Source organism: Artemia sp. Qi Xiang Cuo, chromosome 16 (genome assembly GCF_049724085.1).
Source record: "Artemia sp. Qi Xiang Cuo chromosome 16, ASM4972408v1, whole genome shotgun sequence".
Taxonomy (NCBI): domain Eukaryota; kingdom Metazoa; phylum Arthropoda; class Branchiopoda; order Anostraca; family Artemiidae; genus Artemia; species Artemia sp. Qi Xiang Cuo.
This window is the reverse complement of record NC_142809.1, coordinates 11,647,528-11,665,453: the sequence shown is the minus strand read 5'-3', so window position 1 is coordinate 11,665,453 and position 17,926 is coordinate 11,647,528. Positions and strand designations below refer to the sequence as shown.

Sequence of the window (17,926 nt, the reverse complement as noted above, 5' to 3'; positions counted from 1 at the left end):
GGCAGTTTGACCATTATTTTAACCTTTTTTTATATGTTATAACAAAAAAACAAAAACTCGGTGAAGTGTATTTCATTTTCAGTAAACAATAAATTAAAATCTTGCCTTTTTCTGGGGGGGGGGGGATTGACGGAGCGGCAATACCATTTATTGTTTTGCCTTATAAGTAAAAAAAGAAAAGAAAAAAGTTTAAAAAATATAGCTTTATTCACTATTTATAATTTTTTAAACAATTCCTAAGAACCTTGCTAAGCAATTCGTTTACAACCATTTTAATTCAGGAACCCAAAGAAAAATCTATTTTTATTCCTTCCAAGTTAACCCAAAATTGTACCTAAAACTGAATAACTCCTAAACAAAAAAGCTGAATGGGTATGTGTATGAAATGGATGTATTTGCAGGAAGGGGGGGGGAGGGCCTAATTTTAAAAAGTAGTCCCAATGAAAGGCTACACATTTGAACTCCACAAAAAAGATTTTAAATACATATATACATATACATATATATATATATATATATATATATATATATATATATATATATATATATATATATATATATATATACATGAATGGTTTTCCAATAAACACCCTGTGGCAGCTGAGTAAATTGATGCTCCACTTTGCAATGCTGGACCTGTGGCTCGCTTCCCAGCACCACCAGGCTGGGCGACAATCTTGCTAGCTGTCCCTGGAAAAAGAGCCAGTAACTGAAACGTAGATCCGATGCCACGTGCACAGTCAACGGCTCTGGAGGATCTTTATCCTGTCTTAAAACAGGTGGCCGGCGTTTACCCCCCCTTCGTGAAAAATACCCCCCCCCCCGTGGAAAATAAGGCTTTCCAAATTTGAGAATTTTATTTTATTTTTTTATTTCAGTAGGGGGTGGAATTTTGGTACTTGTGTATTATGCGTCACTAACTCAAGTTTACGCTGCGTAAAATTCGAGAACAGACCGGTTTTTTCGTTAGTTTCTTCGTTACTTTCGAAATAAATTTGGGCTATAGGTTTGCACATTAGGAGGGGGATAAAGTATAGCGGGTCTGCATGCCAAAGCCAAATAACGGCCATAAACACAGTAAAATAACATAAATGAAAGGCACAAATAACATTAACTTTGATCAGCGACCATCATAAAACACTTAAATGAAACACTATATTAACCTAGGTCAGTGAAAAAAAAAATTAACACTTGGAAAAAACACTTAAATGAAACATAACATTTACTTTATACTGGGATTTTCTTTCTTTTTTTTTTTTTTAGTTAACAAAATTTCCAGATACCTCTCTATTCTTCTGTAATTTTTTAGTGGCCATATACCTAGAAAGAATTGTTTTCTGACTTCAAACTGTCCAAATACTTTACCATCATATAGAAAAAACTCCGGGGCCGAAACAACCGCCCAGGGCCCAGGGGCGGGCGTTGTAAGTTATGCCTGGGGGCAAATATGGTTCTTATAGAAGGGATGCTTGTATAAACTTCAGACAACCATTAAACCCCCGGGGGTATTTTCCGGGGGGAGGGGGTTAATCATAGGGAGGGGGGGTATTTTCCGGGGGGAGGGGGTTAATCATCGGGGGGGGGGGTAAACACCTAGAACCCTTAAAATAATCCTACATGTCTTCTGAAAATTTATTTATGAATTCTCCTTCTCCTTTATAAAATGAAGTTTTTTATATATATTTTTTAAACATGATATAAATTTATCATATATGTGTATTTATGCATATCACTATTTATTTGTCTATATATATATATATATATATATATATATATATATATATATATATATATATATATATATATATATATATATATATATATATATATATATATATATATATATATATATATATATATATATATATATATATATATATATATTAATTATGTATATGCAAATTTATGTATACAAATATGTAAATAAATATGAGAATTTTTTGTGTATATACCATTAAACTTCGACCCTCCTAACCTATTAGAAAATGGTTTATGGCAATTACCTCAGAAGTGTGAAAATCAGGGCAAACCCTATAGCGTTGCCTGTAGTAAAGGCCATACGATCCTATGTTTTATTATTTATTTATTTTTTCCCAGAGGCACTTCATATGGAAGGGGTCGTCGTATAAACTTCAAAAGGGGCTCATTCGATTGGAAATTGAGATTTCTAGCGCACTTTTAAAGAGTCGAAAGTGATCAGAGGGCAACTAGCCCCCCCACGCCCTTTTTTCCCTAATACATCCGATAAAAACTTTGACGTAGCGATTTTGTTAAAAATAGTTCAAACATCATATAGAAAAAAAACTCCTGGGTCGAAACAACCCCCCCAGGGCCCAGGAGCGGGCGTTGTAAGTTATGCCCTGTGGGCAAATATGGTTCTTATAGAAGGGATGCTCGTATAAACTTCAGATAGGGCTCATTTGATTGGAAGTTAAAAGTTCTAGTTTATTTTTTCAGAGTCAAAAGAGATAGGAGGGCAACTAACCCCCCCCCCCGCCTTTGTTTCCCCAGATGCATCAGATTAAAATTTTGAGAGAGCTATTTTGTTAAAAATAGTTCAAAGGTCAGATGACAAAATTCCGACGTCGACACAACCACCCCGGGGCAGGGGTTGTAAGTTATGCCCTAGGGGCATATATGGTTCTTATAGAAAGGATGCTCGTATAAACTTCCTATAGGGCTCATTTGATTGGAAATTGAAAGTTCTAGTTCACTTTTTAAGAGTTAAAAGTGATCGAAAAGCATATAGCCCTCCCATGCCCTTTTTCCCCAAATACATCACATAAAATTTTGAGGTAGCCATTTTGTTAAAAATAGTTCAAAGATCATATAACAAAAACTCCGGGGTCGACACAAACCTTCAGGGTCTAGGGGCAGGCGTTGTAAGTTATGCCCTGGGAGCAAATATAGTTCTTTCGAAGAGATACTCGTATAAACTTCAGAGACGACTCAGTTGATTGGAAATTAAAAGTTCTAGTTCACTTTTTCAGAGTTAAAAGAGATCGGAGGGCAACTAACCCCCACCCCCTCATACCCACTTTTCGTCAAATGCATCGGATGAAAATTTTGAGATAGACATTTTGTTGAAAATAGCTCAAAGGTCAGATAACAAAATTCCGATGTCAACACAACCGCCCAGGGCTCGGGGACAGGCGTTGTAAGTTATGCCCTCGGGGAAAATATGGTTCTTATAGAAGGGATGCTCGTATAAACTTCAGATAAAGCTCATTTGATTGGAAATTGAAAGTTCTAGTTCACTTTTCCTTAGTCAAAAGAGATCGGAGGGCAACTAGCCCCCCCCCTCACCCTATTTTCCCAAAAAATCAGATAAAAATTTTGAGATAGCTATTTTGTTAAAAATAGTTCAAAGGCCAGATAACAAAACTCCGATGTCAACACAACCGCCCAGGGCCCGGGGCAGGCGTTGTAAGTTATGCCCTGTGGGAAAATATGGTTCTTATAGAAGGGATGCTCGTATAAACTTCAGATAAAGCTCACTTGATTGGAACTTGAAAGTTCTAGTTCACTATTTCAGTCAAAAGAGATTGGAGGACAATTAGCCCCCCCCCTCGCCTTTTTCCCCCAAAAGACAGATAAATTTTTCAGATAGCCATTTTGTTAAAAATAGTTCAAAGGTCAGATAACAAAACTCCGATGTTGAAACAACCACCCATGTGGCCCGGGGCATAAGTTGTAAGTTATGCCCTGGGGGCATATATGGTTCTTATAGAAGGGATGCTCGATGGTTCTTATAGAAGGGTTCTTATAGAAGGGATGCTATGGTTCTTATAGAAGGATGCTCTTATAGAAGGGATGCTCATCAGAGAGGGCCCCAAAACTTCAGATAGGGTTCATTTGATTGGAAATTGAAAGTTCTAGTTCACTTTTTAAGAGTCAAAAGCGATCGAAGGGCAGCTAACCTCCCCCTCCCACGCCCTTTTCCCCAAATACATCAGATAAAAATTTTGAGGTAGTCACTTTGTTATAAATAGTTCAAAGATCATAAACTACAAAAACTTCAGGGTTAAAAAAAACCCTAAAGGTCTAGGGGCAGGCGTTCTAAGTTATGTCCTGAGGGGCAACTATGGTTCTTTCGAAGAGATACTCGTATAAACTTCAGAGACGACTCAGTTGATTGGAAATTAAAAGTTCTAGTTCACTTTTTCAGAGTTAAAAGAGATCGGAGGGCAACCAACTCCCTCCCCCCACACCCTCTTTTCCCCAAATGCATCAGATTAAAATTTTAAGATAGACTTTTGTTGGAAATAGTTCAAAGGTCAGATAACAAAATTCCGATGTCAACACAACCACCCAGGGCTCGGGGACAGGCGTTGTAAGTTATGCCCTGGGGGAAAATATGGTTCTTATAGAAGGGATGCTCGTATAAACTTCAGAGAGGGCTCGTTTGATCGTAAACTAAAGTTCTAGTTCACTTTTCCAGAGTCAAAAGAGATCGGAGGGCAACTAGACCCCCCCTCCACGCTATTTTCCCAAAAAATCAGATAAAAATTTTGAGATAGCCATTTTGTTAAATATAGTTCAAAGGTCAGATAACAAAACTCCGATGTCGAAACAACCCCCCAGGGCCTGGAGTATAAGTTGTGAGTTATACCCTGGGAATAAATATGTTTCTTATAGAAGGGATTTTCGTATGAACTTCAGAGAGGGCTCAATTGTTTGAAAAGTAAATGTTCTAATTCACTTTTTCAAAGTCAAAAGTGATCAAAGGGCAGCTAGCCCCCCACACCCCTTTTCCCCAAATACATCAGACAAAAATTTTGAGGTAGCCATTTTGTTAAAAATAGTTGAAAGATCATTTAACAAAAACTCCGGGGTCAACACAACCCCCAGGGCCGAGGGGTAGGCGTTTTAAGTTATGCCCTAAGGCAAATATGGTTCTTAAGAGATCGAAGGGCAAACCCCCCCCCCCACGCCCTCTTTTCCCCAAAGGCATTAGATAAAAATTTTGAGATAGACATTTTGATAGAAATAGTTCAAAGATCATATAACAAAAACTTCGGGGCGGACACAACCCCCGAGGGGCGGGAGGCAGGTGTTGTAAGTTATGCCCTGGGGGCAAATATGATCTTTATAGAAGGGAGGCTCGTATAAACTTCAGATAGGGCTCATTTAATTGGAAATCAAAAGTTCTAGTTCACTTTTTCAGCGTCAAGAGATTGGAGGGCAACTAGTTCCTTAACGCCCTTTTTCCCCAAAAGCATCAGATAAAACTTTTGAGATAACCATTTTGTTAAAAATAGTTCAAAGGTCAAATAACAAAACCTTGATGTCGACACAACCCCCTAGGGCCAAGGGGCAGGCGTTGTAAGTTATACCCTAGGGGCACATAAGGTTCTTATGGAAGGGATACGCGTATAAACTTCAGAGAAGGCTCATTTGATTGGAAATTGAAAGTTCTAGTTCACTTTTTAGCAGTCAAAAGTGATCAAAGGGCAGCTACCCCCCCCTTCTCACGCCCTTTTTTCCCCAAATACATCAGATAAAAATTTTAAGGAAGCCATTTTGTTAAAAATAGTTCAAAGATCTTATAATAAAAACTTCGGGATCTACACAACCCCCGGGCCCGGGGGCAGGCGTTGTAATTTATGCCCTGGGGGCAAATATGGTTCTTATAGAAGGGATGCTCATATAAACTTCAGAGAGGGCTCATTTGATTAAAAATTAAAAGTCCTAGTTCTCTTTGCAGAGTCAGAAGAAATCTGAGGGCAACTAACCTACCACGCCCTCTTTTCCCCAAATGCATCACAAAAAAATTTTGAGATAGACATTTTGTTAAAAATAGTTCAAAGATCATATAACAAAAGCGCCGGGGTCGATACAACCCTCCAGAGCCCAGGGGCAGGTGTTGTAAGTTATGCCCTGGGGGCAAATCTGGTTCTTATAGAAGGGATGCTCGTATAAACTTCAGAGAGGGCTCATTTGATTGGAAATTAAAATTTCTAGTTCACTTTTTAAGAGTTAAAAGTGATCGGAGGGCAGCTAGCCCCTCCCCGCCCTTTTTTCCCAAATGCATCAAATAAAAATTTTGAGATAGAAATTTTTATAAAAAATAGTTCAAGTCAGATAACAAAAACTCCGGTGTCGACACAGCTCCCAGGGCCCGGAGACAGGCGTTGTAAGTTATGGCCTGGGGCATATGTGATCCTTATGGAAGGGATGCTCGTATATACTTCAGAGAGGGCTAATTTGTTTGGAAAGTGAAAGTTCTTGCTCACTTTTTGACAGTCAAAAGTGATCGGAGGGTAGCTAGCCCCCCTCCCGCCCTTTTTTCCCAAATGCATCAAATAAAAATTTTGAGATAGAAATTTGTTAAAAATAGTTCAAGTCAGATAAGAAAATGTCCAGTGTCAACACAGCCCCCAGGGCCTGGGGGCAGGTGTTGAAAGTTATGATCTTGGGGCATATGTGGTTCTTATGGAAAGAATGCTCGTATAAACTTCAGAGAGGGCTCATTTGTTTGCAAAGTGAAAGTTCTTGCTCATTTTTTGAGAGTCAAAAAAGATCGGAGGGTAACTAGCCCCCCCCCCCCCGCCATTTTCTCCAAATGTATTAGATGAAAATTTTGAGATAGCTATTTTTTTAAAAAATAGTTAAAAGGTCAGATAACAAAACTCTGGTGTTGACACAACCCCCCATGGCCCGGGGGCAGGCGTTATAAGTTGTGCCCTGGGGGTATATATGGTTCTTATGGAAGGGATGCTCGTAAATTGAAAGTTAAAGTTCACTTTTTAAGAGTCAAAAGTGATCGGAGGGAAACTAGCCCCTCTCCCCTGCACGCCTTTTTTCCCTAAACCCATCCGATAAATTTTTTAGATGACCTTTTTGTTAAAACTAGTTCAAAGGTCAGATAATGAAAAACCCGGTTTCGTCACAACCCCACAGGGCCCACGGGTAGGCGTTGTAAGTTATGCCCTGGGAGAAAATATGGTTCTTATGGAAGGGATATGTGCATAAACCTCAGGGAGGGCTCATTTGATTGGAAATTAAAAGTTCTAGTTTACTTTATCAGAGTCAAAAGATATAGCGAGTCAACTAGCCCCTCGCCCCACGCCTTTTTTCCCCAAACCCATCCGATAAAAATTTTGAGATGACCATTCTGCTAAAAATTGTTTAAACATCAGATATTAAGACTCCTCGGTCGACACAACCCCTCAGGGCCCGGGGAAAGGCGTTGTAAGTTATGCTTTAGGAGCATATATGGTCCGTATAGAAGGGATACTCGTATAAACTTCAGAGAGGGCTCATTTGATTGAAAATTGAAAGTTCTAGCTCATTTTTAAAGAGTCAAAAGAGATCAAAAGGCAATTAGTCCCCCCCCCCCACGCTGTTTTTTCTCCAAACTCATCCGATAAAATGTTGAGATAGCCATTTTGTTAAAAATAGCTCAAACATCAGATAATAAAAACTCCAAAGTTGACACAAACCTCCAGAGCCCGGGGGAAGTGTTTTAAATTATTGCCCAGGGCATATAAGGTTTTTATGTAAGGAGAGGTCGTACAAACTTCATAAGGGGTTCATTTGATTTTAAATTGAAAGTTCTAGTTATCCTTGTATTCAAACTGAAACTGAATACGAATTATATTACAAATACTTTCTTCTGTACTTAATATTGAAAATAAACATTTAAATTACAGTAAAATTTTAAACTGATGAGCTTTCAGCAATTAATAATCATTATACATCAAATATTCAGTTTCATTTATTAGTTTTTTCTAAGATTGTTCAAGAAGAATATATTTTCACTACAAACAAGAGTTTGGATACTGCCCCCTTTCTTAATGTCATTGGTGCTTCACTGAAAACGAATTATATTACAAATATTTTCTTCTCCAGTCCTTACAGCATTGAAAATGAAAACAAAATTACGGTGAAATAAAATTTTGAACTGATGGGTCTATCAACAATTAATACCATTATATATCAAATATTCAATTTGATTTTGTTTATACTTTCCAAGACTATTCAAGACACATGTAGTTTTCAGTAAAGCGCCAATGACGCAGTAGGTTTTAGACTTTTACAGTGAGAGAAGGAGACGATACCGAAACTCATGTTTGTAGTGCTTTTTGTTCGTTTCAAGCTTGATTTGCATATTCAATTTATGTTTCACTCGTTTTAAGATTTATTTATTAATTTACATTAGTATCTATTGCATATTTGTTTGCATTGATTGTTTATTTAATTTCTGTTCGTTTTGAGTTTGATTTATGCTTCAATAACAAAATATTTTTCTTTGTTTTAAGCTTGATTTGCATATTCAATTTAAGCATTACTAGCTTTAAGATTTATTTATTCATTAATATTATTACTTGTTGGATGTTTTTTTTTGGCTATGATTGCTTGTTTAATTTCTGTTCGTTTTCAGTTTAAGTTTTAACAGGTATTTGTATCTGCGGATCTATAGTTTAAAATGATTTTTTTCAGACTCTTAGGTCTTAAAACGCCGATACATTTCCAAAAAAAAGGATATTTTTTCAATTTAAAACCTCCATTTTCGGTTCCTGTTTATTTTTCCCACCTGTGGTAGAACAGTTGATTGATACTCCGATTGGCAATACGGGGCGCGGGAAAAATCACAGTTTATAATTTGAAATGACAGTCCTCTGATAATTGGTCTGTCTTCTACATAGTTTTTAAAGATCTTAAGATACATTGCTTAGAATACAACCACAATAAGGAATTATAAGCAATAATAAAATAATTATATAAAATAAAATGGTCGTAAGAAATATAGAAAATAAAAAAAGTAACACTTAAATGGCGAATAAAATTATATAAAATAAAAGTATGACAGTAGAATCTTTCAAACGAAAAACTTAAGCGCGATAAAATTCAAAAGAAACCAATACATACGAGAAATAAGGCATCTTTAGGGCTTCTAAAGCAGTACACCTATTTGATGGATTCACAGAAAGAAGCTTTGACAAAATGTAGATTTGTTCATCAGGAGCAGCTGAGAAGATGGAGGCTATGGGAACTTAGCCTCCATCTTCTAATTTTTTCTTATTATTACATTGCCAAAGCGGCAGGAGACACTAAATCCTAGATGGCACAGGTAATTTTTGTTTGTCGACACTGTTGCCAGTATCCACTCTTATAAATTGTCCATACAGTTTGCTCCTGGCCTTAAACAAAAAAACCTATCAAATCTTTTTTAACTTTATAGAGAGGGTAAATTTTATAACTTTCGTTTTAAGTTTTTTGTTTCGTTTTTAATTCAAGCTTTATAATGGTGTTATTTTCTGAAACACAGATCAGACACTTATTGCTATACTAATTTTGTTAATTACACTAATTTTAATAATACGATATATTAATAATATACTAAGAGATGCTAAGCGCCATACCTCACTAGTGATTATCTTTGTCGATACTAGCGCCAATTTCCACCCTTGTTAAGTTAAGTTAAATAGTTTTAAAATAACACTAGTGATTATCTTTAAATTCAAAAGAAACCAATACATACGAGAAATAAGGCAGCTTTAGGGCTTCTAAAGCAGTACACCTATTTGATGGATTCACAGAAAGAAGCTTTGACAAAATATATAGCTGATCATCAGGAGCGGCTGAGAAGATGGAGGCTAAGGGAACTGGTACAACCTCAGTAAATTTAATGTAGCTTGCAAGCAGCGTATGTCCCTAAAGACATTGAAAGAGGTTAAAAAAAAAATCTAACATCAAACAATCGATATTTGAAACTTGGCAATAAGCCAAATCCTTCTTTTACTCTAAATCCATAAAGGACAATTTCAGATAAATATTTAATATGTAATCCAATATTATTTTTAAGTAATGCGCCCCCTTAAAGTACAACCTCAACTAAATTTAATGTAGCTTGCAAGCAGCGTATGTCCCTAAAGACATTGAAAGAGGTTAAAAAAAAATCTTACATCAAACAATCGATATTTGAAACTTGGCAATAAGCCAAATCCTTCTTTTACTCTAAATCCATAAAGGACAATTTCAGATAAATTTTTAATATGAAATCCAATATTATTTTTAAGTAATACGCCCCCTTAAAGTACAACCTCAACTAAATTTAATGTAGCTTGCAAGCAGCGTATGTCCCTAAAGACATTGAAAGAGGTTAAAAAAAAAATCTTACATCAAACAATCGATATTTGAAACTTGGCAATAAGCCAAATCCTTCTTTTACTCTAAATCCATAAAGGACAATTTCAGATACATTTTTAATATGGAATCCAATATTATTTTTAAGTAATGCGCCCCCTTAATGTAATTTATAGAAATTAAATCTTAAAATTTCTAGAATCAAGCAGTTCGGCTTTGAAACTTGGCGACAAGCCAAACTTTTTTATATTCTTATATTTCTTATATTCTCAATTCAGAGAGGGTAATTTTAACAGATTTTAATAAAAATGTAATGAAACCTATATAAATTGTGTGCCCCAAAGAAATTTAAAGATGTTAAATAAAAAATTCTCAAAATCAAACAATTTGGCTTTGAAATTTGATCTTCTAAGAACTGGGCCTGAGACTGGTTTTACAATAATAAAATTTGTTGAGTGAATTTATCTATTTTGAAATTTTTATTGTGAATTATTTAAATTTTATTAGATAAAATACCCTAGTTTCAAGGCTTAACTTTTAGAAAATCATTTGACTTTAAATAATGATAGAACTTCAGTCATCTCTTCTAAACCTAGGCAAAATTTTCGTATCTCTCAAAAAAATTTCGGGAAATAATACCGGAAATTCTGGTTTCGAAAAAGAAGTTCTAATTTTTTGCCACTAAAATTTCTAATTTATTTATTTATTATATTTTAGAAGTTTACTGCCAACGAAAAGTTACCAGGAAGAAATGTTCTTTTCTATATCCGAAAATGAATCGTAGACTAAAAAATAACTTTATAAGTTGTCAACTTCCATCGATTTCCTGGACATCCTAGAGATAACGTTTTTTCTAGACAAGGTAGAATTTTTTTTCCTACACATGTTGAGAGATCTTGATCTTCTAAGATCAGAAGCTTATATTTGTTTTCCATAAATAGAATTCTCTTGAGACTTTTTTTCAATTTTGAAGTTTTGAGTTACCAAATTCTCTACATTTTGTTTAAATAAAACGCCCTACCTTCGAAGTTTGACTCTTTAGAAATCAAATTTCTTTGAATACTGATATATTCATGTTACCATTTTCGTATCTATCATAAATTTTTCGGAATTAATACCAGAAATCCTGATTTCGAAAAAGAACTTCTGACTTTTTTTTAGAATTTCGATTTTAATGTTTACTATATTTTATACGCTTAATGCCGCAAAAAGTAAGCAAGAAGACATGCACTTTTTTATACCCGAAAATGAGCAGTACACTAAGAAATAAAAGTTCACACAACGAACGGTCTCGAAAATGTTCATTAACCACAGTAAATAGCACACGGTCTTAATACAGGTAAACATAAAAACAATAAGGATACAGAGTTTGACGATTTTACTTCATGCACAAAACTTATTTCAGAAGTTCTCTGATTACACTTTCACCTTACAAATAATCCGGGTTGCAGTGGTAGCTAGCAGCCTAGTAACAGACGATCACGTGTACCCAAAAATATAACAACCCATAACTCCTAAATATAAAGTCAGATCAAAACAAGAAGTACACTATTAGAACCGTCTTGTCAGAAACCCCTATGTAGGAAACTTACCGTCCCTTGGCTTGAACAACAAGGGAAATATATTGGCTTGAAAATCATGAAAAGTGGCTGAAACCACGATATTCTACAAATACGGCATCTAGTTTGCTTTCTTTTTTTCCTCCTTAGTTAGCTTGGCAGTGGAACATCGTAAAGAGTTGTTTAATGGCTCATTTTAAATTAAATTGATGTGGTTAAAAACCTTTTGTAATTAAAAAGAAATCATTTTAAAAATAAAATCAATTTTTTACGAAAAACTACATTTTTCTATAACACTCTTCTAGCTTATGTTATTAATATCAGGAATTTGTCACATCTACGTGCTTTTGTAATTAAAAAAATATTTAAAATAAAATCAATATTTTTACAATTACATAAATAGAGACTATGTAAGTTTCATCACTTATAGCTGAAACCTAGTGAAGAACAAACTACTGGCAAGTATTTACAACGCTACCGCTCTGTCGCATATATTATATGTGACCCCTTTCTGGAAATTATTGGCAAACCGTGAAAAGTCTAAAATCCGCTCTTTATTTTTCCGTTTTGCCAAGTACCTACTAAAATTGCCACCTTGGACAAAAAATAGTTTTCTGATTCGGCGCTACAACCTAGCAGACACAAATCTAACTGTTGAGACACTTATTAGTCGGCAAAAAACAAAACCGGCAAAAAAAGCACGAGTGGGCAAGTTTGCTTGTTTAATTTTCCCTTTTGTTTCTCTTTTTTTTTCTTTCAGAAGTTGTTGTTCTTGTTGCTATTTTCGAAGAAGTTGTTTCTGTTGTAAATTTTTGAGTATATTATCTTTCTGTTTCCTCTTTTCGTACTATTTTGTATACTATTCAAGAAGTTGTTGCTTTTGTTGTTACTTTTTAGTATGTTTTCTTTTTGTTTCCTCCTTTCGCATTTTTGTATACTCTGTCATTGTATATTTATTGTATACGACGGGTTTTCAATATATTATTATTATTATAACCTACAATAATCACAACTCATCTGCAAACCTGATGTGGGAGTATACAAATTTATTGCCCGTGGGGTAATAAATTTGTGGGGCAATAAAAGCAATAAATATATTGCTCGTCTGGTTCGCAACTGTGACCCATGGGTCACAGTTGCGGCAACACTCAACGGGGCTTTGGTACTGAAGTTCTAGTTGCTACTATTTATCGTTTATTGAATTATTATGTAATTTATTGTTAGGGTTGCCACCTATAGCACGTGCTCAAGGTTGCCACCAGTAGCAAGAAAGTGCTATTTTAGCACTATTATAGTAAATTTTTTGACTGTAGCCCCAAACATCGCTGTGTAGCACGCAAATTTGGGCAATTTTAGCACTTTAGGAACTGACCGTGGTGGCAACCCTGATTAATATAAATTACGTTCGGTATGTATGCATATAAATGCTATATTAAGTATTTTAAAATTATATTACCGGCCATGTTTTATCAGTTGTAATATATATATTACCGGCCATGGTGATAACAAGGTAAATAATAAGATAAATATAGACATATTACCGGCCATGTTTTATCAGTTGTAATATAGATATTACTGGCCATGGTGATAATAAGGTAAATATAGATATTACCTGTCATGGTGATAATAAGGTAAATAATAAGGTAAATATAGATATTACCGGCCATGTTTTATCAGTTGGTGTTCCAAAACACTGAAAAATCTTGTTGAGTTGATCAAGATCCGAATCTCCTTGCAAAAAGGGTACCCTCAGTAAAAGCTCGGCAAGGATACAGCCAACTGCCCAAACATCCACACCTCCATCGTATATTTTGGCACCAAGTAGTAATTCCGGCGCTCTAAAAATAAATACACCAGACACATATATGTATTAACTTAAAAAAAAATTTAAAATAATAATACACGGGGAATTTGTCACTAGTAGGCCTATTCAAGAAGAGCAGACATTATTTCTTTGGCAAAAAAAAAGTCCCGCATTACGTAGAATTTCAACTTTATTCAACTATTAAATTCAACTTTAATCCCTTTATGGACCCTTAAAAATTATATAAATATAATTAAATAAAAATTTTTGCTATAGAAAAGGGTTAAAATATTGGTAAAAAACTTACTATTTGATTATAATTCCATTTTGCTTTAATTATATAATCCTCAGGCATTGATTCCGGAAAATACATGGAAAACATATCATATGATGAATAAGGAAGCTGCTAAGTCTTGTTTAGGCTGGGATGGTATTAATAATAAAATACTAATTACTCATTTTATGACTAAAAAGTTTAGGGTATCAGTTATAGTAGTATACGCCCCTGTAGAACCGACTGACGGAGATACTAGTGACTCAGATAAATTTTACTTACAGTTACAGGAGCAAATAGACAGTGTCCCAGGTAGAAATATGATGCTATTACTGTGAGATTTTAACACCCAGGTCGGTAGAAATAGGGATAGATGGTACCCTAGCTTAGGTAAATTTGGTGTAGGAAAAGAAAACAGTAATGGATACAGACTTTTGCAATTTTGTAGGTATAACAATCTAGTTATAACCAATACGGTGTTTGGTCATAAAATGGCTCATAAGTTAACATGGTATTCACGTGATGGTAAGACAGCAAATCTTATTGATTAAGGTATTGTAAACCGAAGACCGGCAGGATCAATACAAGATACTAATGTATATAGGAGTGCCGTTATTGATGTTAAAAGTAAAGATCACCATCTAGTAGTGTCAAGGGTTACTTTAAAGCTGAAACATCGGAAGGGTAACTACCTCCCGGGAAGTTATGATGTTGGTAGACTCCAGGATGAGAATTTGAGAGAAACTTTCCAGGAGCAGTTGAATACTAAACTTGAGAGTTTGAAATTTGATAATGTGGAAGATGGGTGGAATAATTTTAGAAAAATTATTTGTGAAGTTTGTGCAGGTGTCTTAGGGAAAAAAGCTAGGACTGCAGCTAAGAATATTAGTGAAAAAGCTTTATATTTAATAGAAAGGAGAAATGACTTGTACAATAACTATATGATTAATACATCATATGAAAACAAAAGGAATGGAAAGAAAGTGAAGAAAGCATTAAAATATGAACTAAGGAGGTGTGAGGTGGAGGCCATGGATAAAATTGCCGAGGACCTGGAAGATGCGGCTAGACGACATAATAGTAAATATTGTGCTGGCATGTTAATGAATTGAGATAGAGTAGTCAATCCGGACTTGGCCCAGTTAAAGATAGGATTGGGGCAGCAATTAGCGATAAGGAAAAACCTAAAGAGAGATGGGCCGAACATTTTGAGAATTTTCTAAACTGAGATAGAGTTGCAGGAAAAGATATAGAGGGAACTGGAAAAGTTTGCGATACCTTGGATGTGAGGAAAGAATTATTTTGTGAGGAAGAATTAGTGACAGTACTAAAAGGATCAAAAAATAATAAGGCTCCAGGTGCTGATAGGGTGGTAAATAAGTTTCTTAAATATGGTGGCTCTGAGGTTAGAAATAGGTTACTGAAGATTATGAATATGGTTTTTGAAAAAGGAAAACCTTAATTAAGCCACTTTATAAGCAAGGTGATAAAACTGAGTGTGGCAATTATCGAAGCATTAGTCTGGTCTCTGTAGGTAGTAGATTACTTAGTAATATGATACTTTTTAGACTGAGAGATACCGTAGACAAAGTTTTAAGAGAAGAACAGTGCGGTCTTAGAAAAGGTAGAGGATGTGTTGACCAAATTTTCGCTCTTAGGCTAATAATTGAGAAGTGCCTGAGTTTTCAGTTTCATAGATTATGAGCAAGCGTTCAATTCTGTTGATAGAAGAGATTTAGTAAAGGTTTTATCCTTGTATGGTATACCAGACAAATACATTAAAGTGATTAGTGCTATCTACGAGAATAACACTGCTGCGGTTAAGGTAGGAAATGAGGTTAGCAGCTGGTTTTGTATTAAAACAGGAGTTAAGCACGGTTGTGTTCTATTCCCCTTTATATGGATTATTTTGATGGACTTTGTTTTAAGGAGCACAGGAAAGGCAATGGGAGACCACGGAATCAAATGGGGAGGAAAAAGTCACCTGGACTTGGATTATTCTGATGATTTAAGCATCCTAGATGAAAGTGTAAGCAAAATGAATGAAGTTTTAGAGGTTTTGTAAGTTCAGGGTGCTAGAATTGGTTTGAAAATTAATGTTAAGAAGACTAAGTCACTAAGGTTAGGAATAAGTGAAGATGAAAAGGTGACGTGGGTAACGAAAAGATTTATCAGGTGGACAGCTTCACTTACCTTTGTAGTATTATAAGTAAAAATGGTGGGACCCGTGAAGATGTTAAAAGTAGAATAGGCAAGGCTCAGGGTGTTTTTTCACAGCTAAAAAAGTTTGGATTATTAGGCATATAAGTGTGCAAACCAAGATTAGAATATTGGAAGCTAAAGTTATGATAGTGGTCAAATATGGTTCTGAAGCATTGGCGTTCCAAAAAGCGGATTAAGATTTGCTAGATGTTTTCCAGAGAAATTTCCTATGGATTGTTTTGGGTACCCGGCTGACAGGCCGTATTTCAAACAGTAGGCTATACAAAATGTGTGCTTCAATCCCGCTTTCTAGGGCTATAATGAAAGAAAGGTTGAGATGGCTAGGGCACGTTCTGCGGATGAAGGATGATAGATTGCCGAAGATTGTTCTTTTTGGCAAACCGTCTAGGGCTGAACAGAAAGCAGGTCGTCGTCGTCTGGGGTGGTAGGACGTCATAAAGAAAGATTTACAGAACATGGGAACTTCTTGGGCGGGTGTAAAAAGGGAGGCTTTGAATAGATTAGGATGGAGGAGGAGCGTGGGTAGCTGTGTTAGCCTCAGGCGGCTTTGTGCTGCAGTGAGCTGTTAGTAGTATAGTAGTAGTAGTATATTCGGAAAGATCATAAAAAAGGCATCGAGTGGTATTTTCACCTAATTCGATCGTAGCTCAGTAATGAAAATATCTCCAAATTCACCCTGATATCTGGATTTGCTTCAATAGCTTATGTTATCATGAATAAGAGAAAGAAGGGAGAGAAGAGAATGAGAGGGAGAAAGGCAGAGAGCATAAGGGGGAGGAAGAGAGATAGAGACCGAAGGAGAGGTAGAGAGGACGGGAAGGAGAGGGAGAGAGACACAGAGATGGAGGAAGAGAGCGAGAGAACATAAGATGCTCCAATAAATCCTAAAAATCTCAAGATTCCAGGGAGGGAAGGGGCTGACAAATCAAAACAAATCCCTATAAAGAAAAAAAGGGAAGGAAAGGAAAGGAAAGAGGAGGCGTGTTGAGTAAATAAAGTTTAAGGCTAAATAAAAATGTTATAGTTCCAATTCATTAATAGAATGAATTCTATTCGTGAATAGATTCCTAATAGAATGGATAGAAGCCGTCCTAGGCAAGTGGATTGGTGCTCTGGATATAAGATTCTTTGTCGGAGAGGGCGAGGGTTCGAATCCTAGTGTATCCAAATTATTTGGTTTGGGACGGGGGTCAGTGGCGTGACTCTGTAAGCTCAGCCAGAGTCCACCCAGCTTTAAATGGGTACCTGGAGAAATCTGGGGAAGGTAAACAGGAAGGGTGTGCGAAAGCACAGGATGGTTGGGCCCCAGCCTCCCCATTGCACTTCCTGGCTGAAGGGCCAAGAAACGGAGATCAGCACGGCCAGTAGGGAGTGTAAAGTCCAATGCCGTATTTTTTACCTTACCTTTACCATTAATAGAAACGAATATAATAGGCTCATTAGCTTCGATACCGTCACGCTCGCGCGAGTATATAAATTTACAATAAAAACAGAAAAAGCAACAACAAAAGTCCGAAGTGGCCATTGGCTGCTCAGCGTGGCCATTGGTTGACGCACCAAAAAAAGGAGGAAAAAAAGTCCGAAGTGGCAATTGCCAGTCAACACATTTAGTACAAGAAATGCTGGTCAATAAAATAACTGGTTAGAACGACGAATAAAACAGTGCACAAAGGAATTACAGCAAAAGGAGGAAATACAAAAGAAAATGCACATAAGGAAAAAGAAAATACACAAAGGGCCAAGAGAAGAAGATCAATACTTATATTGTCTATCTTGAGGTGCGTGTTATCAAGTAGCCTTCTATGTTGTATGTCCTTATTCAGCTTGTAATAAACTTAGTGTTAATATCACTGCATTCATATTTCTAGATATAACTTTTATGCATTAAAAAATCAAAAGCAAGCTTTCTTAAACGAGAAAGGGACTTTCTTGTTTTTATTTGCCGTAAAGTCAAAAATCTGATTAAATAAATTT

At 35.8% G+C, this 17,926-nt stretch overlaps 1 protein-coding gene across 2 annotated transcripts in view; it reads right to left on the bottom strand.

Moving 5' to 3' along the window:
* Nucleotides 1-17,926, bottom strand: part of Cdk7 (Cyclin-dependent kinase 7) — a 121,891-nt gene that overhangs the window by 6,511 nt on the left and 97,454 nt on the right. For both annotated transcript variants that reach the window (XM_089102694.1, XM_089102695.1), the window contains 2 exons: nt 13,312-13,489; nt 9,488-9,660 (listed from right to left, as the gene is read on the bottom strand). In XM_089102694.1, coding sequence (XP_088958820.1) covers nt 9,488-9,660; nt 13,312-13,489 — 351 coding nt within the window. The remainder of the gene's footprint in view (nt 1-9,487; nt 9,661-13,311; nt 13,490-17,926) is intronic.